A 26,768-nucleotide genomic window follows, 5' to 3' on the forward strand; every position below is an offset into this window, starting at 1 on the left:
TAAAAATTGTTTCAATGTACACATTAAAACCTCATATTTCAAAAGTGTATATACATATCTACCTCTCTATTTTTTGAGTAGGTAATAGAACCTTCATTATTGAAACTGTCCCTAAAACTGTTGGTGAACGAAGCAGCAAGCAAGAGACCACCAGGACTCATCTGGCGCAGTTGAGAACACCAATAGTTGATGCAATTTAATGTATATAATTCTATACTTTTTTGTTACTTAACATTTATATCTATATTTTATTTCTGACAATTGTAAGCGCTGTGATACTTTTTGTGTATAGCGCATATAAATAACCGTTATTATTATTTTTGCTTGTCATACTAAGCACAAAATGGACTTTTTTTCACAATTCAATAAGTTGAATATACCTTCCTATTTGTTAATTCCATTAATATAATTCCTATCTGACATTTCATGCCAGGGTCCTCTTACACCAGGGGTACCAACAGATAGTAAAATCATTTTAAAGATTGTTAATCATTAATTATCTTAATGCAATTAATCATGAAAATTAGTTCCACGATCAATCGCTGAACTTTGTGCGATGACACACCAAGGTTTACTTTATTCATGTATTTATGCCAGGTGTGTGAAAAATCATTTGAGTTCTTTGTGATATTATTTGAAACTCATCTGGGTACAATGAGGTAAGTCTTTTGAAAGAGGGTAAATTCACAAGTAGAAGAAAAACTACGGCCTCATATAAAGTTGATACAATTATAACAGAGCTGCCAACCCGAACAAGAACATTTCAGTATTTTTAAAGCTGAAAATTAGTATTTTGGCGAGGAAATCAGTATTTTCAAAGAAATACCATAGGACAACACATAAAACTGAAATTTAAGAAATCAGTATTTTGCATGAAACCATCAGTATTCTTCTCATTTTTCAGTACTAAATACTGAAAATCCGTACTACTTGGCAGCTCTGTTATAATGTATTCCTCTATACCCTTCCTGGTGGAGGACTTCAGGGAATGGAACTACAAGGTAAATGAATATCACTGATTAGCAATACTGGTAAGTGAAATGTAACCTTATGAAAATAATTCTCCATTAGAAAGTATCACTAGGGGTTCCATTAATGTCAATTTTATATTGTCGCGTTGGTGCAGAAACGCCCTTATGCAATGCCCTAATGTACGATGATAAGAGCATTTCTGCGTGCATGCAATGCACAAAAGTGTAGTGCTAAGGGCTTTCCTGCACTGACAGGACGATACAACATTGAATGGGTGTAACTGATTATAGGCAGCACAAAACGATTCACCCAGAAAGCGAAATGCACGTAACTCACTGATGTGTACTTTTAGGGCAGTCAGAGCTACCAAGTCTCACGCATTATGCGTGAGACTCAAGCATTTTGGTCTCTTGTTCATCCCCTCAAATCTCTGTCTCACGCAACTATCACAGCCTATCCCCATATACATTGTACACAATGTCTGTGATCTCACTCAGATTCATAGAAAATCTCACGCATAGCTGGTCTTTGAACTTGGCATCTCTGGGCAGTTCCATATAATAATCAAGCTTTTTGGACATCCAATCTGACCCCCCCCCCTTCTCAATTCCTCCTCCAACTCCACAAACCACTCAAACCATAATATGAGGGCATTGCAACTTTTCATGTGACCTAGAAAACTAGACAAATCATTTCAGAGAGGCCTCACAGGTTGTAAAGGTGCCCCTTTAAAGTAAGCCTTTGGTGGACTATTTAGTGAAAGATAGCTAACATGGATCTTGCTGGTGTGAGTGATGTGTGGTTTGGAGTTAATAGATAGGAAGAAGGCAGAGAACCACCTTCATCCACATGAAAACAAACCTATTCAAAATCTTGGAATATGACTGAAAACTTCATGAATGCCATTCTTTCTACATCCATGTGGGAAATATCTAGACTTTCAACAAGTCGGCATTTTGCTTTTCGGATGTCTCTTTGAAGCCACCTTATTTTTCTACACTACATTGTATTCAAGAATTTCCGGGGGTAGTTCTGGCGCTTTTATCTCCTTTCCAAACTTGGCCCTTTTCCACATGACGCAAGACTATGTCACTTCGCTGCATTTCATCGGTCAGTCATTATACTTGCAGTTGCATATATGAATATTCAGGTGCTACACTGTACATAGTATTGATGAAAAAAAGAAGAACTTTCCCTGACTTGTACTTCTGCTGGATGGCAAATATTGAGATAGGATGATATCAGAGTCATAAATATTGTATTCCATTCCACAGAGAAATCACTCTATTTTCAACAGCTCAACTTCAAAGGTCAGCTCTGCATTACCTGGTATAGTGCTAAGATGTCAAGGAATTTTTTTTTTCATTTTATTATCGCTTCATTTATGTCACATTCAAGGCCATCAAAATAACAAAAATACAAATTGTTACGTATAAGAATTTTGCAAGCAAGAGTGACACAATTACAAGAAAAAATCTTCAACATACCAGTACATAAATACTTGACTATAAAAGGCAAAGCTAGTAGAGTCTAGCCTAAGCATAAAAGGAATGGAAAGCGAAACCCAAAGAGTGCGTGGGGTCAGGCTCGGACGGATAAATAATGTATTACACATTGTGGATTCAAAGCACTGTGCGACACCTATCGGTTACAGCAGACAACCCAATTTCAAACTTCGGGGTCGACATCGCAGAACACAGTGCTAGCATTCTGATACTTCACGAATGAAACCCATAGCAAACGTGGAAGAAGAATTCACCCAAAACGGTCCAAATTTCGCAAAGAAATCTGCAGAAAATTTCTCTCTCACTCCTAGATCCTGGTCGACATTATAATAAATTTCGGCCTGTCCGCTACGACCAATAGGTGGCGCACTATATTGGAATCCACCTGGTTCAAGTATCAGTCTGACCTCATGGAAATAAATTGGCAAACAATTTTTTGGTCAACCCTTATGTACAGTAAAAGTGTGACCGAATACAGCTGTGATACATTAATTTCTATTCTAAATGCTGTTAAAGCATTGTTTCAGTTTCATCCCGGCTTATAGATCTGCAATTACGGCTTGTAGACCTGCAGTAACGCTCTGACTTCAATTTCACTTTTTATTTGTATTTTGTCTATGCAGGGGAGCCCTTGTAAGTAATCATGGAAGTATTAAATCCTGAGGAAATCTAAATCAACCATTCAATGCTAGTAAGGTTCCACTGAATGTTGTGCAAGGTAATATCAATTTGATACTCCTTACATGCTTCATGCAAACTAATTACCTTTGACCTAGTTTTGTAGCGCTATTCAATTCAATATTTTATAGGATTCTCATATTCAATTACCATCTTGTTAAAGTTTCATTGAATACTAGACTAATTTTGAAATCAATACAAAATATTGCATTTTCATCTCTGAAGTGATCACTGAACTGAAATTCTACTCCTCAAAACATCAACTCTACTCAATAACCATACATATTTTCATAAGAATTAACAATTCAATAATGTAATAAACAATTCAAAATCTTAGCCTTTTGGTTCAATCTTTTTTTATGTTGATAAGTCAACAAAGTTGAAGTTCTCTGATCTCTAAAGACTTCTGACTTAAATTTCATACTGCTTTTTATTATCTTCATTTGATTTATCTATATTATACAAGATTTGTCGAATTTGGTTGACTTTAATACAGGAATTTGAATTTAATGACCTAAACTGACCTTTGACCTTGACAGATGATCTCATATGTTTATTTTTATTTTATCTTAATCTTAAATCTTGACCTGCTTGAACAACCATACCTGTTATCATAATATTAATATTTGGTATCAAATGGTTTGCTAATATCAGTCATTTATATGTAAAAGGATATACTCCCGGATAACCCATTTTACCATAGCCATAGTCCGGTGAGCACTTCAATTTAGCCTTCTCTCCCAAACTCATCTGAAAGGGAAATCAGATCAAAAATGAATTAGATAACAATGTATATATTTACTTTCTAGAGATTGTTATTGCATATAGTCATTTTAGCTACAAAATGAAAAAGCATACTCTTTGCATATAATGATGAAAACAAAAATAATCTCTCCATCCAAAATCATTCTCCATGTCAATGAATTCAATTTTACTTTATAAGGATTGTTCAATTAAATTTGCAGATTATTATAAACGCAGTTAGGGAAAGCTCTCGGACTAGAAGCCGGAGCTTCAAATATTAAGTTGAATAAATTTACTGTATAAGGATTGTTCAATTAAATTTGCAGATTATTATCAAAGCAGTTGGGGAAAGCTCTCGGACTAGAAGCCGGAGCTTCAAATATTAAGTTGAATAAGCAAAATAAAAGACTACAAGGAACTGGTTGATCAATCATATGGGATGATAATGGATATTATGTACAATTGTAGTAGGCAGTTATTATTGTTTTTTATTCACGGGGGGGGGCCACATTTCACAACCTAGAGTACTGCCTAAATTTGCAACATTGAATAAACTTTAACATTGCAGTGAAAAGCATTTTTTTTTGGGGGGGGCTCTTCTTTTATTTTCCAGCTCTTTTCAGCATTTTGGGGGCAAAATCGCACCCCAAGCCACTCTGTATTGTCCCCCTCTGCATCATAGTATGGTTTTTAACAGCCAAAATAATTACTTTTTTTGTATTTTCACACAATGGCGTATAGTGATATTTTTCTGAGTATTATATTCAGGATTTATTTGCTAAAATGCTAAAAAGGGTTACAATGAATTGAAACACTCAAAAAGTAATTCAGTCATACCTGAGCGATACCTTCATCCATCCCTCTCACAACCTGACCGCTTCCTAGAGTGAATTTGTGAGGCTGGCGCACGATAGACTGATCGATGATCTTGCCATTTGACGTTAGTTTCCCTGTTTGTAAAAGAACATGACAAAGCTCAGACCAAAATTCATTCATCACTAGCAAAACATTATCACCTTTTATAAAGAAAACTGTATCAGCTGCTGTGTTTTTAACATATCAACATGCCCTTACATCATCCCAGGCAGTTTCTTTATGTGTATTCTGGATGTATACTACGGTCAATAATACACTTAACACAGTACACAATCACATACATTTACACATGCTTAAATGATGTCCACATTCTCTAAATGAATAAAGGTATATATCTGCACCAAAAGACAAGGCCATCCATGGTCATTGCAGCCAATTCCTGTCTCATTGGCCTTGAAGAATGGAGTTTTTGGTGCCTATTTAAAAAAAATCTTGTTTGTGTGCTTTTATAAAAAAAAAAAGAGTAATAAAAATGGCCTTACACTAAAAAAGTGCAATCCAAGGCCTGGATTGCTTGACATAATAATGTATGTGGTCTAAATTGAAGAAAATACTGACAATGTGCTAATATGGTTTGTTTAAATAATTTTGAGGAGACCTTTATGATTTGGAGTTTCCAGAAAACAAATATGTAGACAGCCTAGAAAGCCACTCTCTCTTTACTTTTAAAGTTCAATCATACCTACTTGACAAAAACTTTAATGGAAATTATTTTTTACATACATCATTTTAAGAAGTTTTTTAACAGTCAAATACATTCTTTAGGCAAGGCTCCACTCTTACTTCTTTTCTTGGTAGTCCGATCAGTCCACTAATATCATCAATTTCATTTTTTTGGTGGCCCGCAAAGCAAATTTAGTGGCCCTAAGACAATAGAAAATATAATAATATATCAAAACTTTGGGAGCCCAATCGGGCAACCAAGTGTGGGTTTTCACAGAATTTGGTGGCCCGACTCTCATTTTTGGTTGCCCCAGGCCACTGCTAATGTCGAGCCCTGTTCTACGAGTTCATACTAAGAAATACTCACCTACATAATGTATAACACATGTTTGTCCTTTCTTTGGTCGATTCACTCCTATAAAGAAATGAGAAAAAGGAAGGTTCTGATTAAGTATAGTCATGATGTAAAAGAATAGTACTAAACATGCTCTGTATTAGCTCTGTGATGATTTTGAAATATATTTTCATCTTGTACCAATAGCAGGAGCGGATCCAGGAAGCGTGCAAGTCCCCCGCCAGTGCGGGACAATATGGTTGCTGGTGGGGAGGGAGTTGATGTCATTTTCATCCGATATTTGGAACCGTTGGATATTTGGGCACTTTACTCTAGATTAAATACCATTATAACAGTAGAGGCACGCCTGCTTTGGAAAAGGACAAAAGAAACAACACCAAAAAGAGTGTCATTTTTCCTTCCCAAAATGTTGTCTCAATGAGGTCAGAAGCCCATTTGTTTTGTGTGATGATGACTACAAAATCCTCATGAAAACAAAAGTACCGGTAGACAGTGAATTTTTAAAGTAGGTGGTGAAAAGGGGTGATTTTTCACGAGGAATCTGCTTATCACATTTTTATTTGCCATCAACATATAAGTAATCGTTCTGCAGCAAATGTAAACAGAGGTAATTGGTATCATTAACTGGAGGCTATCTCTCAAATTGGATATGGTACCTAGGGTGCGTTTATTCGACACTTTTTTACCCTAGAATCATGATTAGAATCATGATTCAAATCACGATTCTGCAGAATCACGATTGCGTTTAGTCGAAATTGAATATAATCATGATTAGAATCACAAACATGAAACACGAAAAAAGGGGCGTTTGGAAAGACGTTTCTGTAGAATCACGAACGAAAAAGGTCATATAAACGATATCGTGATTTGAATCATGATTCTATGACGTCATTGTGTCGTGCTTCTTCCGGCTTCGACTCAAAGGCGCGCGCTGTGTTTCGTGCAGGTTAATTTTCGTGTAGCAGTATTGCCACCATTTAGGAATTATTATTCTGTGTACTGTACCCCCGGGGTTGTACTGTAGCGTCATTTGTATATTTCATTGTTTTCATCAATCATTTCTTCAAGTTCCAAAGGCACAAATTGGACTGATTGACGATGAATTAACTCAGGGCTCTGCTTGTGCTTTGGGCTCAGCCTGAAGCACAAGCATCCCTTACCGGGATTCACAGAAATAAGACGATCCCTTTCAGCGGCGCTTGCGAGGGAGGGACTTCAACGGAGATGTGGCACCGCCTGTCGAGACAAAATTAACAGAATTCGTGCCCAGTACAGGACCATCATAGACAAGAAAAATCGATCGGGAGGTGGGAGGGAGGATAATGACCCCTTCTGGTTCCCGATCAAAAACAATATGAGGTACAATACACGGAATTCTGGAAGTAAAAGATTTATTTTTCGGAAGCCGAGTAAGCATTGCACTTGCACAAACGTTTGCTCGTTAGCTCCGGCGGCAGCAAAAATCTAGCAGCCGACGTGAAGTTAGAAACACGTGCGAAAATGTTGACCTATACTTCCTGGGTCAAACTGCGCACTGTGATGCGCACTGGATCGGCCCGAATTCAGGGAGAAACAGCGTTAGAAAGATGGTCGTATAAACGCTGATTCTGTCGGATCGTGATTCATGCTGCTGTTTTGAATCATGATTCAAATCGTGATTCAAATCATGATTCTGGGTTGAGGTCGCATAAACGCAGCCTTAGTAAGGACTACATAAGTCTCTGATTGGAGATAATCTCCCACTTGGGAGATAATCGAGATATTGGCAGTGCGCCTCTCTGTATAAATAAGACACAGCCCCATCCTGAACTTGGTGTTCGGACTGCCTTAGGACTTTTAGGGCTTCACTCTTAGCCTATAGGGCTGATCTCCGAATGCAATGGAGGGAGAAAATCAAGAAGGTAGTGGTAACAGGGTTCCCACAGAAATTTGAAAACAGAATTCCGTGACTTTTCCATGACTAAATTGCTGCTTTCCATGACCTGCTTTCTGGCAGTTTCCAAAATCAGACACATTATGATGGCCTCCATAACCTCCCCTTACAGCCATCCATTCCACCCACTACCTTACTCATGACATGTACATCTACATGTACATACATTGGTATATGGTCTGTTTCTGACCAGGGTACAGTACCATATTCATTTCACCAACATCAAGATTCAAAATTGTCTTGAACACAAACTCATGTAATTTCTTGAACTGACAGATTTCCATGAACTATTTCCAAATTTTCAGAACTATACAATTTTGAGGATAACAGGAGGATGGACACGGAGTGAAATACGGGTGTAGAGTAAGAAATTAAGCTATTTTTCTTTCTCCTATATATTTTTTTCGATAATTTTTGTTAACCCACCTTTGCCTCTAGGCAGTAGAGGCGCACGGCCAATATTGGAGACTGTCTCCAATGTGGGAGATTATCTCCAATATCAGAGACTTTTGTGAAGAATTTGGGTATCCAATTTCAGAGGCTGCGTTTATGCGACCTCGACCCAGAATCATGATTTGAATCACCATTTGAATCATGATTCAAAACAGCAGCATGAATCACGATCCGACAGAATCAGCGTTTATACGACCATCTTTCTAACGCTGTTTCTCCCTGAATTCGGGCCGATCCAGTGCGCATCACAGTGCGCAGTTTGACCCAGGAAGTATAGGTCAACATTTTCGCACGTGTTTCTAACTTCACGTCGGCTGCTAGATTTTTGCTGCCGCCGGAGCTAACGCGCGATCGTTTGTGCAGGTGCAACGCTTACTCGGCTTCCGAAAAATAAATCTTTTACTTCCAGAATTCCGTGTATTGTACCTCGTATTGTTTTTGATCGGGAACCAGAAGGGGTCATCATCCTCCCTCCCACCTCCCGATCGATTTTTCTTGTCTATGATGGTCCTGTACCGGGCACGAATTCTGTTAATTTTGTCTCGACAGGCGGTGCCACATCTCCGTTGAAATCCCTCCCTCGCAAGCGCCGCTGAAAGGGATCGTCTTTTTTCTGTGAATCCCGGTAAGGAATGCTTGTGCTTCAGGCTGAGCCCAAAGCACAAGCAGAGCCCTGAGTTCATCGTCAGTCCAATTTGTGCCTTTGGAACTTGAAGAAATGATGGATGAAAACAATGAAATATACAAATGACGCTACAGTACAACCCCGGGGTACAATACACAGAATGATAATTCCTAAATGCTGGCAATACTGCTACACGAAAATTAACCTGCACGAAACACAGCGCGCGCCTTTGAGTCGAACCCGGAAGAAGCACGACACAATGACGTCATAGAATCATGATTCAAATCACGATATCGTTTATACGACCTTTTTCGTTCGTGATTCTACAGAAACGTCTTTCCAAACGCCCCTTTTTTCGTGTTTCATGTTTGTGATTCTAATCATGATTATATTCAATTTCGACTAAACGCAATCGTGATTCTGCAGAATCGTGATTTGAATCATGATTCTAATCATGATTCTAGGGTAAAAAAGTGTCGAATAAACGCACCCAGAGACAGTCTCCAGTTTTGGAGACCAATTTCCTTTGTTTACATTTGCTGCAAAAGGATTACCTTGGAGGCAAATAAAAATGTGATAAGCAGATTCCTCATGAAAAATTACCCCTTTTCACCGTCTACTTTTGTTTTGATAAGGATTTTTGTTGTCAATCACACACAAAACAAATGGGCTTCTGACCTCAGTGAGACAAAATTTTGGGTGGAAAAAATTCATGCTTTAGTTGGTGTTGTTTCTTTTGTCCTTTTGCAAAGCAAGTCTCCAATGTGGGAGATTGTCTCCCCTAATGGAGAGTCTCCCATATTGGCCATGCTCCTCTACTTTTTTTTTTAGTAATCTTTTATTCTCTTCTCTCATAAAACAAAATTGAACATAGTAAAATATAACATTCATTACAAAGTTTGAATTGAACTTACAAATATTATGGTTACATTTGACAATTCTTAACAAAAATGAATTTAAACAATGTCATAAATAAATTCTAAATCAATTCAATTTGTTGTAAATGTCTGATGTACATTCTTTTCTCTTACATTTTTATATATACATAATACATATGTTAATTGAAGAGAAAAAAAAGTACAGCCTAAAATCAAATTATTCACCATTTATCACAAAGAAAACTCTGTAAAGAAACCTGTAAGTTTATTAAGATATGGGATTTATGAGAGAAGATTTACTATTGATAATCTTCGGACCTTCTCGCACACTCACATCCCACCCCCATCACACTCAAAACCGATTCACGCACAAACACCCCCTGCCCACACACCCTTACACCCTTACACACACACACACCCCCGCACACATACCCTCACACACACATACTGCTAGGAGTATCCGAACAAGTTCACGGTCCCGAAGTTCGAGTAGGTGGAGTGTAGTGTAGCGGTAGTGAAGTGGAGTGGAGCCTGCATGGACTTCGCCCAAGGCATTTAAGTTAAGACCGTTGGCGTTGACGTGTACGACAAGATCGGAGTCGAAAAATATTATTACAGCCGTTCCTGATCACGATATTTGGAAAAGGGATGGGCATAATTCACTGTTTATTGACCTTGAAATGTGACTAGATCTACATGTAGACTTGCTATTACATTTTTAACTATTTCTGGCGAGAAAATTAGCTCGAAGTCGGCCGGTGCAAAACTGTATTAGCGCCACACGAACAATCATCACCTGATTTACCCGAATACATCACACAAAACAATACATGTGGGACAATACAATACTAGAGTAGATAAAAGTTAAACGTTAGAAGAAATGTCTTAATATACTAGATCTGTCCTCAGCTTACCATCTCCTTGTTTTATTGTTTCAACCTCAACACCCATTGTTTCTCCACCACGTAGAAAGTGAATTTAAGTCTTTAAAACTACGAAGTTCTCCACAAAAAAGTGCTCCAAAACACGCAAATTCAGTTTCTGCCAAAAAGATCAACAATTGAGCGAGAGTTGACGCCCTCTACGTTCGATGGTCGCACTATAACTTCAAGAGATTTTTTGACAATAATGACTAAAGTTCGACATCACCCATGACATATTGATTTGTTTACGTCCAGCGCATGTGGTCAGCGTGTGTACGTTTATTGCTATTGTCTATTTTCCTTTTTTGAACCTTATAATAGAGGGTGCATGCATGCTCTTAAATATAAATTACTCCCCCCCCCCCCTCTCTTAATATTCATCTCTTATCCACACAAAATCTCCCTTTTCCCTCAATTTCCTCCCTGCTCGTTTCCTTTCTTCAGCTCCTCTACCTCATTTTTCTTGCTTTTCTTTTATTGTCTTTAAGCTCATTTGAGTCCCTTTTTTCTTCTTATTCACTCTTTTCATTTTTCTTCCTCTTCTCCTCCCACTCCTGTTTCCTCCATCCTCTTCTATTCAGTAATTATTACTTTTTTCTTATCATTCTTCTACTTCATCTTCTATTTTATCTCTGTTCTCCATATACCCCCATTCCTGTTTTAATTCTTCATAAATGAATATAAATATACTTTCAGTTCTTCCTCGTGCACTCCTTTCTTCCCCTTGCTCTATTCATTCTTTCTTTCTCCCTCTTCACTATTATTCCTTTTCTCCCCATCCTCTTCTATCCATTCACTCAGATTACCTTTTTTTTTCTTATTATTCTTCTACTTCATCTTCTATTTCATCTCTCTTTTCCATCTACCTCTTAAGCCAAAAATCCATATTCTATGACTTCACTCTTGATCATAGTCCTTACGTCTCATTGATGGAAGACAACATCCACAGAGAGCAGGGGCCACAGAAACGAGGGGAGGGGGCTGGGTGGTCCTCAGCCCCCCCCCCTTGCCAATAAAAGTGTACAGAAACATAAAAATTACCATCTAATTGTGATTTTTTGCATGGTCAGCCCCCCCCCCCCTCCCACTTTCGAAACCGTTCCACGCCCCTGGATATTGAAGCATAACAGCAATAAATCTGGCAAGGCATAACTGTGTTATATATTATCTGATAGCATGTTCACTTTATTCAATATTTCAAAAACAAACTTTGGCTTGTAATGAGTGATGAATATGCATGCAATAGGTACATTATTTAGAGCATCGTAATACCCGATCCACATGAGAATATGCAGATTTAAAACATGGTCCATGGGCCTGTCAGGAGACGCAGTATCTGAATATTTCATCATGACCCACAGACATACATAAATCAAGTCATTACAATTTTCATTTGCTGCATAGGTCTCATACATGTAAAGTAAGATCATTGTGCATGTCACCCATGATCACTAGATTTCTCTTCAATTAAAAACATGGACAGCTTATTCAGGTTCTCCAAATATATTTCCAAGATTCTGTTAGCAAGCCAGTCAGTGGTTTCGATGATACAATCATTTATGCATCCCCCCTCCCCCCAAAAAAATAATTAAATAACTAAATAAATATATAAACAAACAAATAAATAAATAAATATATAAATAAATGAATACAAAATAAAAAAAAATAAAAATAAATAAATAAATCATGAGTAAATTAGGTTCATATAAAAATGCTAGCCCCAACCATATTTCAACAATTTGGTAATTAAGAAATGAGGAATTGATAAGGCAGCCCTCATGAGACTCATTTCATATCCAAAAATCAATTGATGAAAATCTACACACAGCTTTGGGATCAAATACACATTCTTATTGTTGCCAACAACATACATTTTTTTTCTTTCAATTAGAAATAAATAAAATAGACAAGACCATTCAGAAATAAAGTCAACCTTCGAATAAGGGGAGCTATACTGGAATTTTCAAAATGATCTAGATGTGAGAACAATAATTGTGACTTTAGAGTAATGTACAATAAAGTGACGGGTAAGTCAAAAGTAACTTGGACTCATTTAAGGTTGAATAGCATAAAAGTAGAACTTATTCTAGAATGCACTATATCGGATTATGTGCACACAAAAATGAGGCCAGATTTACCAATGCCAGAGGCTGAGGTTGAACAGAACCGCACGAAGGATGATTTAGTATGTGAAATATACACAGTATAAAATCCGAAAGTGAGCTATGGTGTACATCTCTCTTTCTTCATACATTTTCTTCAATTCTGCTTACATTACAAGCAGAGCTAAGGACAATGGTAACATTGGGTTACAATGCTTAGTTTGCTTTTGAAGCATGATCCTACACACTTTTGTATGGTTCTAGTCATTACCAGATCTAAATTATAGTGCACAATAGTTATATAATATTGGATGGCCTTGAGGTTAATACAAGGAAATATTTTGCAAAGCGAGTCCTATATTTCCTCGTATTGACCGAAAAATGGGACATCCAGTATTATGATTATTATTCATACAGAGAATTTTCGCAAATAATTTTTAACTTACCCTCCCGCCCTGAGACTCTGACTCTGCTGTATGCATACAAACTTCGGGGATTCCCCTTCTAGTCGTCCAATATTTTCAATATTGTGTCACCTCGGAAAAAAATATTAGGCGAGTTCAACAAACTTTTTAAGTGGGTCGAGTGCATCAACAAAATAACACTTGAATTTGGGCTCTAAAATTGTCTGTATGAATAATAATGCACTGTATTAGGACTGCATGTCAAAGGATGGACATCAAACCAATCACAGCACATATCACTATACGCTGATGCCTTCCTGGTTTGTTTCAAAAAAACACACAAGATAAATAGTTTCAATGCCTTACTTTTAGATTGACACAAGTAAACTTTTATAAATAATAATATATCTAGGCATTTTATGCTTTACAGTAGATTTACAATGATCATGTCGTCGTGATATATAACAATGGACCAACACATCAATGCATTCAATGTTGTCTCAAAGTTAAATACAACAAAGTCTTTCAAACAATGATCTCTACCCCCTTATTTTGTTGTTGTTGCTATAATAATTAAGTCATATCAGATAGAATTTTCTCCTTCTTTCCCCAAGGAAATACAAGTAGACGCACATGGACTACAAGATCAACTCCCTTCCTCTTTTGCCTTAAAGAGAAATTCCAGTAGTTGCAGTAAACACTGATTTCATGAGAAAGTCTGTAAAACAAGGCTTAATTGTCAGTATATCATCGAGGATCTAGATCTGGTACAGTTACATAAACTGAACTTTGCGAAATCTTGAAATCTACGCTGAAAAATATTCACCCTGAAGATCACCAACACAGATAAGCGCACGTGGGACAATGTATAATTATTGCTTAGAGCGTCGGGCCCGACGCTCTACCCGAATCCTGTGCTTATTTGCTGATTTCTCAGCAATTACACAATTTCTTCCAGAATCCTTTGGCACATGCGTTTTCTTTATACAAACAGACACTTTGGTGGTCATTTCATTGGATTCTGTATGAACTCATTTTGATTTTATCGTTACCAAAACTAGCATTTACCTTTAATATACTGACAAAAGAAATATTGATATTTTGTTCAAATCAATGATTATAAATTGGATTTAAGAAAACAAAAATCTTTTCAAAGAGTGATCTTAGCTACAACATAACCATACAAATACAGGGCATGTTTGTGAAGGCAAATGAAATACTACAAGAGAGTACCTGGAAACTATATCAATATCTTTGTTTCACTTTTCAATAAGTTATTTTAAATCCAACCAGGGCCCAAATTACACAAAGCCTACCACTTATTTATCAGGATGGTTTTGACAATTGCTTGCATTGATCATTATGTACACCATCTAGTATACAGATCAAGGGCACAGGCATTTTCTAAGCATTGTGTTACATAGACTAGGGGTCTGTTTCATAAAACTGTTCCTAACATTATTGATAGCTTTGCAAGCAACTAGTATATAGAGTGCTTAAATGGGTACCAATGTTTTCTTTAAATATTTTAAAGGATGTTAACTTTAATAACATCTGATTATCTAGGCCCAAAGCTTCAGTCTCTGTAGCATTGATTGTTCTATCAACTACATTGGCTACACTACCTAGTAGTGGCACATAAAAGGTACAATTTTTTTAATGAATCCACAGAAAAGACAGTTGTTTCTGTCTACCGATAATCATAACTTCAGCAAATGCAATTAAAAGCAGAAGACCTACTGGCTTGTCATACACTCAGTATTTTGAAGGCCATGAGTCATATTATGAACAGATTAATAAAACAAGCTATTCAAAGAAGAAAATCATCATTCTGAAGGTGATATAGAAAAGAGAATAAACAATCAGACACATGTCAATATAAATTATATATATCTGATTCTATAACATGAGAAAAAATTGCACATAAAAGAGAAATGTGATGTAAAGAAGATATGAAGATAACTATGATCCACAGAACAAATATGAATCTTATCAGATGGATCATATTATCTTGAAACACTGTTAAAAAATAACAAATTACGATTAGAATAGCTAATCAAAAATAGATAAATGTGTGCTTTGTTGTTGTTTTTTGCAATGCAAAGCAAAACTTGTTTGAGTATAAACCTAATATATTTTCTTTTCATAATTTGGTCAATATGCATGCCATGACAACCATAAACAGTTATCGATTAAGGAATATTTATCAAACTCTTCATTTCTATTGAAATTGCAAATGAATAAAGTTAAGGAAGTAAAATGTATGAAAAAATACAAGGAAACTAAAATGGAAATGTCAGGAAACTGGAAAGGAAGTTCACAATGGAAACACTTTCAAATCTATAAGTTTCTTTCAATAGCTGAAAATCAAATGAGAATTGTTATGAGGATAGGTAAAATAAAATAATTTTGTTTGTCACTGGATACACAGGGCTTACCACCCCGGCAACGGCCTTGGGTATCTGATCGGTTGGCCTAAATGCCCATCTCGTATCCGTGCCCTGCTTCTTTCCCCATCCCTTACCATCTGTGCTGAAATATTGATTTATGCCCTCCATACCAATATATCAAACCGGATGTGGGATAAAATGACCCACAAAACGGATAGATAGAGATGCTCATACATAATCAGAACCGATCGAGGGGGTCAATTCCAGAAAGAGCAGCAATAAAAGACAAAATAGTAGATTGCTTTCATTTTTATGAAACAATGCCAAGAATACACAAACATTCATTTAATGCAATAACAAGTAGTATTCTTAAATCAATGTGCACAATGTAGGTACACATACTTTGGCTAAATTGTTGTAAGAGTACAACAGAAGATACAGGAGATAGAATTAAGTGAGGGTTTTAAAACTTTACAAAGACCATCTGAAAAATACATGCATTTTTAGAAAATGCATAGCATGTCTCATGCAAGAAGCTCTCCAGCAAACAAATATATCAAGATGCTTTCATTATTATCAGTGTATATTATTGCTACAGTTACCCCAGAAGTTCAATCAGCCAACCTTACTGATGACAATGTTGTACAAAGGACCAAATCTTCTCAAAGATTCAAATGAAATATGTACCTCCACTTCGTAAATAACTCTGCTCCCTTATATGCATTAAAGTATTTATTTACCCATATTCAAACCAAATGCACACCATTCAAACATGATTTGTTCGTGGCAGGCTGAAAGCTTGCCTGATTATATGACATAGCAATTGGCAATATATGCAAATCCATGACCCCAGATTGCAAGTATTGCAGTTCAATTATGACTAGCTGGTGAATGGAATACTTTGTCCTTAATTAGGTCATCAGGAAAAACAACGTTCATCCATACAGCTGTTACAATAAACCAGTACATTGCAGGTTATTTATCGATTGTCCTAGATCACAGGTAAACTCAATTTGATTGAGACTGTTGACTAGGTTGGCAAGTCAGCTGCTTTTCCAAGAGAACATCAATTCTTAAACTGCAAGAAAGCAAATATCAGAGAAGGTTATATAACAATATCACAGATAGTTTGATGTTATGATGGCATAAACAAAACATTCATGTGAATACTGGAATGATGATGTGGTATCACCGGATGCAAGAATCACTTGAACATTGAAAACCTCATGATTTGGGTTGACAGCATTTATCATATAATAACAAGAATGTCGCTAAGGCGAGCACATAATACGCCCGCTTGTAACAAGGAAATTGGAGTTATTGGTCAAGCAAGAAAAGTAGAAGGTGGCGACTTCACCTTTGATCTTCAATTATCATCTATTATTATTCTTATCATTACATGCATACCTCTGTGACGACACCTGCTGCAATGGTAGAGCCTCCATACCTCAGCATAAACCTTCCTAGTTCCTTATAATCCTTGTAAAGCTCTAGACAAACCGGTCTACTCGTCTCGATCTCAATGATTGCATTCATCTGTTTAGTGAGGCATCTATTACAACAAAAAATAATTTCTTACTTTACACAAGAAAATAGATATGTTCAGGTAATAAAGACTATCATGACCTACATGTATTCCACTTTGGTGGGGGTGATTGTTATTTACCTGATTGCTAACGAAGTACTTGTATGGATGTTTGTAAGCAAGCATCTACAGGACCGAAGGCTTAAGGTGTACAGCCGAGGTAATAATATCCACATCCTTTAGAGACGTAATTCATAATGTGATATGCGGTATTCAAGAACTGTCTATATTATCATTAAGGTCCTCTCTCCTGGTAATGAGGATAAATGGCTTAACAAAGGGCACCAGTGCACAGAGTGGGAATTGAATCCAGGTAAACCAGGGTAACAGGAATCCAAAACCCCTTGCTCTACTAAATGAGCTATAATGCCTCCCTTAAAACCATGACCCCTAAATCTAATCACATTATTGTCAATCCAATACGACCTCATGAACCAAGTTTGAAGTTGATCCTTCAAACAATTCTTCATTCTATGGCGAGAACAAGATATTTCAAAGTATTGCATAACCTGTGGCCTTGATGATGATGTTGATGATGATGATGTTGATGATGGTGATGATGATGATGATTATGATGATGGTGAGGATATTGATGATGATGTTGATGATGACTATGATGATGATGATGATCATATTGATGATTATTTATGATGATAATTAATGCATGTCGATGATGCCACTTATCTGCAAGACATCCAAGCATTGTCACTCCAGCATACTCTTTTTTAAACCATGTTTGAATTTGATACGTCTAAGGGTTCTTTACTTATCTGATAAATAAGATTGAAAGCGGGGGCAGATGTATGGATGGATAGACAACCAAAATAGATGCTTCCAACAAACACCCAATGTGGGCAGAGGCATAAGAGAAATGTTGGTAATTGCAGTACGATATCATATAATAATATTCTGCATTTATACAGTGCGTATCAAAAAAAAGTTTACACTTTGAAAAAGCCCTGGGAATTAAAAAATATACAACATGTGGGTAATTTTTTCACATATAAATATGGGTTTGGGTCTCATCTATCCGATGAAAGTAAAAGTTTTGACAGAATGTTACACTTGAGTGAGCACTGCCCTATTTTGTAAAGCTCGCAGAAATCTGTTTGCGCATGAAATGCTTGTTTTCACGCTGTGTCAAGGGGAAAGGGCGAAATCAAACTTACCCTGTAACACATTTCTCATACATTTTCTCTTGCACTTTTAGTCAATTGTAATAAAAGGCATACATTCAAGCCTTTTATGACAATTTTTGCCTCCCAAATTGAAATGTTAACACTTAGTAAGCACAACCTTAACCCCTTTTGTGCCAGCTAAAGGATATAACTGAATCTGAACAAAATTTTATATCAGACATCTCCAGCATTTTTACTAAGTTTTTATCATTTAAAGTTGGTTTACGTTTCATTTTTCATTTAATACTTGTTTCTCCACACTTTTCCCAAGCTTGGCAATGATTAACAAAATGAAAATCAAGCCTAAGCCATTTCATGTAAATCACAGCTCAGTGTAAAGCAAATATCGTCACGATGGACTCGGTGTGTGGGGGAGTGGGGTGGGGCGCAATGCACTCTTCGAACTGTTTTGGGCAAGGAAACAAGTTTAAAAAGGTAAAAGATATCTTCAAATCAATTTAATAGCTAATTTCCACGTGTTCTTCATGATTAAGGTCTACTTTTATTCGCATAACTATTTCAAAGTTCTGCGCAAATCATTTTTCACCAACTTTTCAAAAGTAAGTGGTGCTCACTCAAGCGGAAATATTTTTTGACAGTTATATCGTCACTTGCTTAAATGGATCTGTACCAATGCTAAAATGTGGAAAAATTGTCAGGATATTATAAATATATAATTTTACAGGATTTTTTCTAAGTGTAAACTTTTTTTTGATACGCACTGTATAGCGCTAATACATCGCAACGACATCTCTAAGCGCTTTACAGACACATTATTACCCCGGGTCATCGTATCCTTGCGAGCCCGCATGCAATGAATGCACCTTCTCCACTCCCTGGGGAGCATTCCAACAAGAGTTCCAAGACTCAATTTCTAGGCATACTACATATTGGCTTTCACATCCTACCGGGTACCCATTTAACACCTGGGTGGAGAGTGGCAAAGTGTGGATTAACGCCTTGCCAAAGGACGCTAGGCCATGGTGGGATTCGGACACACCATGACTATATCATATCATATCATCCATGACTTACTTTGGTTTCTTCTGTACAACCTCTCCCGTGCTTTTATGAAGGACACTCACAAGCTTCTTAATGACAGCTGGCTCACTCACGGACTGGTAGTGGACAAGTACCTATTAAATAAGAATAATAAAAGGAATTAAAGGTCAAGTCCAAACAATAAAAATTTCATTTTTAACAAAAAAGAGAAACATCCGACTAGCAAAATGAATGATAATTTAATCAAAATAGGATGAAAAATAAGTCAGTTACTATACTTTCAAAGTTTCACTTATTCTCACAAAAAAGTGATCATGGGTGGTATGCACAAACAAAACCAACGACATTCAGCGTTCACAATTTATTTTGCATTTTATTTAATGTAGTACTACATATTTGATTTTTTTTTTAATAAATCAAAATTTATCCACGGCAGGAAATAATTCCTCAAAAGGCTGTGTGCACCTGAATCGGTAGCCTAGCTTAGCCGGGTATTAATAATGGCAGGCCGGGGCTTGGACTCCCGACCTCCCGGTTGTGAGGCCGACACTCCACCAATAGAGCCAACACATCGGTAATAATGTATATGCAAAGGTTTGAAAATCACCATCATGATTCATAATGATTTGGTTGATACCTGCTACATCATTAAATCTATCAAAAAAATGTATAAGGTTCTATTGAGAACACACAAGGGACGGAGAGACTAACGGATGTACAGACGGACAACTTAAAAACATGATTCCTCCGGTGACCATCTACGTCGGACAGAGGCATAAAAGATGCTTGGGAGTGTATAACCATAATAGAAGTGAAGGATTCTAAATTGAAAATATTGACTTACTGGAAAGCCCTTGGTGAGAGGGACCTCGATATTGAAGATTACTACTCGAGCTTGGAACCTTGTTGTTGCTCTTATAGGATCATGATGGGAGCAGATAACACTGCCGATCCTAAGAGAGGAAGAGTTAGAAAAAAAGTGTCAATATAAAATGGTGCATAAATGACATACTAATCAGCAGTGGTGTTGTTGTACAGATCTTGTAAAACAATAATATTCACAAAAAGCAACAGTTAGTCGCAAGGGATGCTTCTCTTAACATACAGTAGTTCAAAAAGTACTTTAGTCTGCAAAAAAATAAAAAATTTGAAAATAAGGTTATCTGAAAGAGTAATTCTTTTCATACTGTCAAAATTTGAAGTTGCAAAATTAAGTAGAAGGCGAGATACAAGAGTTTATTTGCCATATTTTCCTGACTGCTTGCAAGTTAAACAAGACTGCTCAGTGTGGACATTCTCATGCTTGAGTGAATCCCAAACTTCACACCATGTTTTTTCCTCCTTTATTCTTTGAAACTCTCATTCAATTTCTTCTCAATTCCATCAAAAACCGAGTGGATTCTTGTTGATTAATTTTGACAAGTTATGTATCACTCTAAAGCGTGGAGCGTTGTGGCCCAGTGGATTAGTCTTCGGACTTTGAAACAAGAGGGTCGTGGGTTCGAATCCCAGCCATAGTGTAATTTCCTTCAGCAAGAAACTGATCCACAAGTGCTGCACTCAACCCAGGTGAGGTAAATGGGTACCGGTAGGAAGTAATTCCTTAAAAAGCTGTGTGCGCTATGAACGCCTAGCTTAGCCGGGTAATATAGGAGCGCCGTGAGCACTAACAAGGTGGATATGTGCGCAATATAAATATCCTATATCATGATTATTATTAATACACGCCTTTTAAAGCTCATTAAAAGTCTCAAGATTCATTTTGAGCGACGTAAGTTTGGTTGTGGGTTGACAAGTCACATTTGTTAAGACCTGAAATGCTTTGTGAAATACCACCTACAGGTGAAATACTTACGTTATATTCATCATATCAACACCAGTAACAACTATGGTAGTGTGATCACCAGCACAGGCCCATCTTGTGTCTTCATCGTGTACTGTGATTACTGGCAAATTAAAAAGAGAGAAAGATTAACAGTGACTCATGGGTGTTATAAGAAAATAACTACAATCCATTACAAATTTATGTTGCAATGTTATTACTGATACATGTAGATTAATTTTGTTTTATTTCCTTGAAATGTACGTGTAGTCAAGGAATTTGGTATAATAGGCCGGGGCGAATATCTGGGCCTTTTAATATCTGGCACTAGCAACTGACCAGCCAATGAAAACAATACACTAACGACCATACAGCAGTGCCATATTTTGGCATGCCTACAATGCATAATACACACACATTGCATACATACGTTGTGCTGAACGTCATGACAATCGAGTTTACCCATTTCCTTATCTAAGAGTTTACACATCTTTCTTGAAGTTTTCAGTGCTGCTTCTGACATTATTTCATGGTGTTTTTTATACTTTGTTTTCATTGAACTAAGGTCAGTGCTGTCATCGTGAAGCGGATGTGACATCGCTCTGCCATCATTTAGATAACTTGATTACATTTCCTTCCTAAGTAAAACTATGTGGCATGACCTCTGGAAATTTGGGGATTTAAAGAAATATATACCAAGCATTTCTACACAAAAGTTAAAACGAAATTTGGACGTGTCCAGTCAGAAAAATATGGTTTGCTGCACCACCTCATAGTCATAATTTACAAAGAGACATGAGAAAATCAATTGTACAAAGGCTTCCCTATAGTGAAACATGTGTTAGTAGACACCACACTTTTCCAGTCACCTGTCTCAAAATGTCGTATTTTGTGTGTTTTATTCACGTGGTCACTATGCACAGGTTTCACTGTACATGACACTATCTGGCCTTGCATTGAAACATTGTAAGCCAAAGCATTGAAAACCTAAAGACCTTCAAAAGGTTTTTCAGCCTTTTGTCAATCCAACCACTTTCTGTTATTAATGTTGTAGTAATATGGTTGTACCCTTTTGTATTCTTTCATACTTCTGTAGTTTTAAAGATAAATTCCAGTTTTGGTAACGATCTCAAAATGACTTTTGATAGAATCTAATATAGTGACCACCCAAGTGTCTGTTTGTATGAATACAAAATATGTGCCAAAGGATTCTGGAAGAAATTGTGTAATTGCTGAGAAATAAGCAAAATAACCGCGGATTCGGTCACTTCCGTCGAGTCTTTATTCCAGCAATATTAATACACTGTTCCACGTGCGCCTATCTGTGTTGGTGATCTTCAGTGTGAATATTTTTCAGTGTAGAATTCAAGATTTCACAAAGTTCAGCTGATGTAACTGTACCAGATCGAGATCCTTGATGATATTCTGACAATTAAGCCTGTTTTACAGACTTTCTCATAAAATCAGTCTTTACTGCAACTACTGGCATTTCTCTTTAACCCTAAACAGCCAGGGAGGGGGGGGGGTGAATCAACCCCCCCTCAACATTTTCTGCGATCATTCCACCGCGCAAAATTGTTTGACCGTGCCACTCACAGAGTTTATACTTTTAAGTCTCGCGCATCTTTTGAGACCAAATTTACGACACCCCGGGTACGTGGTTCCGAAATAACACAACATTTTGTAAATGCATGTCAGACCAAAAATGGTTCCAAAACATGTTTTTGTGTACAAAGTCAATGCAAATTGAGTTTTCTCATCTTATTAATAAAGATATAATCATTTTTACTTTAAACAGCTGAAATCAATTGATTTTAGCATAATTATGCTTCAAAAAAGGTTGTGCAATAAATCTGGTGAAAAAAACAAAGAAATACATAAGAAATTCATAAACAATAAAATACATTAGAAATTGATTTCCAAACTGAAGTTTTTTTCAATTGCGATTGTTAAGAATGCTACAAAGAATATTTTTTACAAAAAATTAGCATTCTAGGAGCCTTATTTAGTGAATTAGAGCAAAAATTATGATTTATTCATAAATTAGCATAATTAATTCATACAAAATAAAATCTCATTATTATATTGTTTAACTTTTTTAATATATAAATTTCATTAAGTTCATTATTTTGGAAAATTCTACCATATAGCCTTGTAAAATTACATCGCACACTACCAGCGTGCATCCCCCCCCCCCCCGCCCCCCCCCCCCCCCTCGGCCACAGAACAGCCAAAAAAGCCTGGCCTACATAGGGTTAATGTAGTTCTGAATGTTTTTATACCATTGTACTTGTATTTTTTTCAGATTGTGGGAAAAAATAAACTTGAAACTAAAATAGACTTGACAATTGGATCACCTTGCAGCCACATTTTCTGAGAGACTCTCAAACATTCAAAAACAATTTCTTACCTTTGATAAGACCATTCTCACCAGCCGGCATCACCATGATCTTCTCTCCGATTTGGAGACTACCTGTTTCTATTTTCCCTGAGACACTCACTCCTGAACCCATACCTACCAAAAAAACAGAGAAAATGTAACCATCCATCAAACATTCTATTGACGTTTAATTTTTCTTTTGCCACCTTTGCACAATAGTGAGTCAGAGTGTTAAAATTGTTTTAGTATCATCTGCATTATCATCATCATTATTATCTATAATACCCATTTGGAACACATACATGTATTAAAAGGGAACTTATTTTACAGGGATTTTGGCTTTATTTTGTCAAACTTTTTTCATTTTGGATTACATAATTTGGTTCATTTGATAACTCTCTTTACTTATAATTCATGGTATGAGATATTATTGTTAAACTTTTCAATTGATGTCCCTGAATTTTCTTGTAATGACCTTATTATATATGAGGAAGGAAATAAATGAAGAAACAAACAAACATAGCATGCATACCCACCTTTGAAAACATCTGATACACACAATCTCATTGACTGTTCTATTGATCTTTTAGGCGGCTTCAATTTATCTGATATGACCAAAAAAAAATAGACAAAGGAAACACATTCATCAAATGAATTTTGAAAAGACAAGACACCTTCATTGCTAGACATTCTTATAACTGCTCTACAAAATATATAAACTTGATTAATTAAATCTATATGAATAATGGCTTGTCTAAACTCTAAATAAACAAATTATTCATCTATTAAAAGAGAAACAAAAGAGCAGCCTCAATAGTGCCATCTCAAGTCCTCAACTATTCAAATCTGGTCAGCATATTAAATGCAACATCCTATAAAGCTGTGTAGTCTTGTAATGTAGACCCACTCGAATGATAACATACTAATTCACCGCTCAATCCATTCATACCACACTAATAATGTTACCAAGTAGCAAAACAAGAAATTACTTCTCAAAAACATTAGGGTTTCTCTGTAAATGGCTAATTCATTCTCTGTATTATTGATGGTTATTTCAAAATGTATATTCTTCATTTCTTATAACACACATTCAATGAGAGACCACGCAAAGTATTGGTCAGTTTGCTCCCCTCCCCCTTTTAACAATCAAATACACTAACATCAATTTATCTATTATTTCTAAGAGAGGGGTTTATTTCATCATTTCTCTAATAATTCATATAGCAATTTAATTATCCATTCCTTTTTTATTGCTCTTTCTTTTCTTTCGTTTAAACTGTGTATTAGTGTATAATTTGGATAAATTGATTTGATTTAAATGATTGAATAAAAGAAAAAGAAGTGACTTGACTTGAAATATTCCTCATTTAATCCCTTCCTTCCTTCTCTCCCTCAGCTGAGTTAAAGTACCTGTAAGGTATAGTACACACATCAAGTACCATGATATGAGTGCAGGTGGGTTTTCATAAAGCTGTTCGTAAGATACGAATGACTTTACGCACGACTGGTGATCCTTTCTTGTGCTATGTGATATCCCTATATAATTGATTTATGACCTAACATGTTCAAACTTTACGAAACGCCCACCAGGTTCTTCATTGAGAAGAGGACAAATAATCAACTGAGTGTGAGCAAAATTAACTCTCTGATCTAGCAGGCAAAATGCATGTTATTTCAGGGGGGATGGGGGGTCAAGTGATTATGGTTACTTTAAGACATATTGGCCCATATTTTGAAGTCAGGTTTAGCTTAGACCATGGTCTAACTCTTTGATAAAATTATGGGAAGCCATAAGTGTCAAAATTTTTATTAATTTGTATGTTTCCTATATTTGCTGGGGTTTACTGTACTCTTTCCTGATTCGTCGATGGTGAAGACAGTCACCTCCTTATACTTTCTACACATTTATGAATGATTTGAGAGGCAAATGAGCTAACATCTGATACCTCTACCGCTAGTGATTTATGTAACAATTGGCTATCCATACTCAAACCACAACTTTAAACCCAAGTTTAAAATAAACCGGACTTCAGAATACAGGCCATTAAGTTACCTATATGGTCTAGTAGGCACGGGCCAGTATACCACGATGTAAGCGCTGGTTCTTTAGCTTTCTCAGATAGATTCTCACCAGTCAAACCACTGCATGGTATATATACCACATCTGATTCCTGTGGGAAAATGGGACAGAATAATAGCAATGATCACCTCCAATAAAAACACTTAAATCTAAATTCAAGCTCTGGTATAGAAATCTAAATTTTTTTTAATGTTGGAAGTAATCCTTTATTATTTATCATACGACAGAAGGCCAATCTAGAAAAATAAATTTCAATTAAATCATTCAGGCTTACTTCAAATCATATTTATTTCACTACTACATGTACATACTTTTCTTTGTATAGCTAACACAGGGAACAACATGTGGGCCACACTTTAAATGGAAATGGATTTTAAGGAATTGTTCTGATCCTCATTTGGTTATTACTCTATAATCATACATCTTCCTGGCCCTGTACACTCTTATTTTATGTTGGTTCACCATTTCAACGACATAAATTTGCATTCTGATTTGATGAATCAATGGAAAACAGAATTCTTCTGGCACTCACCTTGAAGCCTGCCTGCTTCAAGAAAGAACCAAGCTTCTTGACAATTTCTGAGAACCTCTCCTCCGACCATGTCACCGTGTCCAATTTATTGACCCCTACTACCAGCTGCCTGACCCCTAGTGACCTGACAAGTAGGGCATGTTCTCTCGTCTGACCGCCGGACTCAAAGCCAGTCTCAAACTCACCTCTTGTTGCGTCGACTACTAAGATAGCAGCATCAGCCTGATGGATTAGAACACAGATGGCAATGAGAACATATTAAAGGGGGAAGTCTAATATGATATTGCAGGGGAAAATTAAACAAGGACTCGGGGCAAATTTTGTCTCCAAAATGCCCAAAAGAGCCATGGTGAACTAAAAAGAGCCGCAGGATATCTAAACAGTCCAATGTAAACTTTATGACAGTGTAGTCAAAATTTGGCTGGTGAGCTTAAGAGCAACCCTGGAAAGTTTATTTTTATTATTATTCTTGCCAGGTAAATTGTTATCATTCAAACTTTTAAAACAGATACAAATTATAACACTACAAAACCCAGCATTATAATCATTACCAGTTACTACTATCATCATCATCGTCACCTCCGACACTCTACCACCACCATCATCATTATCACCACCAGCACCATTATCACCACCACCATCATCATCATCATCACTATCATCACCATCATCATCATCACTATCACCA

The 26,768-nt window shown here is 36.5% G+C and overlaps 2 protein-coding genes across 3 annotated transcripts in view; both read right to left on the reverse strand.

The window, feature by feature from the left end:
• Positions 1-948: 948 nt before the first annotated feature.
• On the reverse strand, positions 949-10,766 carry LOC121430992 (peptidyl-prolyl cis-trans isomerase FKBP1A-like). The gene is made up of 5 exons (XM_041628444.1): positions 10,597-10,766; positions 5,806-5,853; positions 4,737-4,849; positions 3,832-3,905; positions 949-2,306 (listed from the first exon to the last, which is right to left on the reverse strand). Exons 1-5 carry the CDS (start codon positions 10,631-10,633, stop codon positions 2,252-2,254), a joined length of 327 nt encoding a protein of 108 aa, XP_041484378.1. The 5' UTR covers positions 10,634-10,766; the 3' UTR covers positions 949-2,251.
• A 4,284-nt stretch (positions 10,767-15,050) lies between these two features.
• The window catches only part of LOC121430469 (HBS1-like protein), a 32,193-nt gene continuing 20,475 nt past the window's right edge, over positions 15,051-26,768 (reverse strand). For both annotated transcript variants that reach the window (XM_041627736.1, XM_041627735.1), the window contains 9 exons: positions 26,081-26,302; positions 25,522-25,639; positions 24,005-24,073; positions 23,499-23,603; positions 21,122-21,212; positions 20,111-20,219; positions 19,300-19,400; positions 16,909-17,053; positions 15,051-16,579 (listed from right to left, as the gene is read on the reverse strand). In XM_041627736.1, coding sequence (XP_041483670.1) covers positions 16,568-16,579; positions 16,909-17,053; positions 19,300-19,400; positions 20,111-20,219; positions 21,122-21,212; positions 23,499-23,603; positions 24,005-24,073; positions 25,522-25,639; positions 26,081-26,302 — 972 coding nt within the window. In that variant the 3' untranslated portion in view covers positions 15,051-16,567. The remainder of the gene's footprint in view (positions 16,580-16,908; positions 17,054-19,299; positions 19,401-20,110; positions 20,220-21,121; positions 21,213-23,498; positions 23,604-24,004; positions 24,074-25,521; positions 25,640-26,080; positions 26,303-26,768) is intronic.

Source organism: Lytechinus variegatus, chromosome 17 (assembly GCF_018143015.1).
Source record: "Lytechinus variegatus isolate NC3 chromosome 17, Lvar_3.0, whole genome shotgun sequence".
Lineage (NCBI taxonomy): Eukaryota > Metazoa > Echinodermata > Echinoidea > Temnopleuroida > Toxopneustidae > Lytechinus > Lytechinus variegatus.

Excerpts from the sequence above, each read along its gene's own strand:
- LOC121430992 (XM_041628444.1), bottom strand. The coding sequence starts at position 10,633 with ATGGGTGTTGAGGTTGAAACAATAAAACAAGGAGATG. Across the intron at positions 4,850-5,805 it reads ATGTGTTATACATTATGTAG|GGAAACTAACGTCAAATGGC; the intron begins GTGAGTATTTCT and ends TTTTACAAACAG. Across the intron at positions 2,307-3,831 it reads AAAATGGGTTATCCGGGAGT|TATACCAGGTAATGCAGAGC; the intron begins ATATCCTTTTAC and ends ACATCTTAGCAC.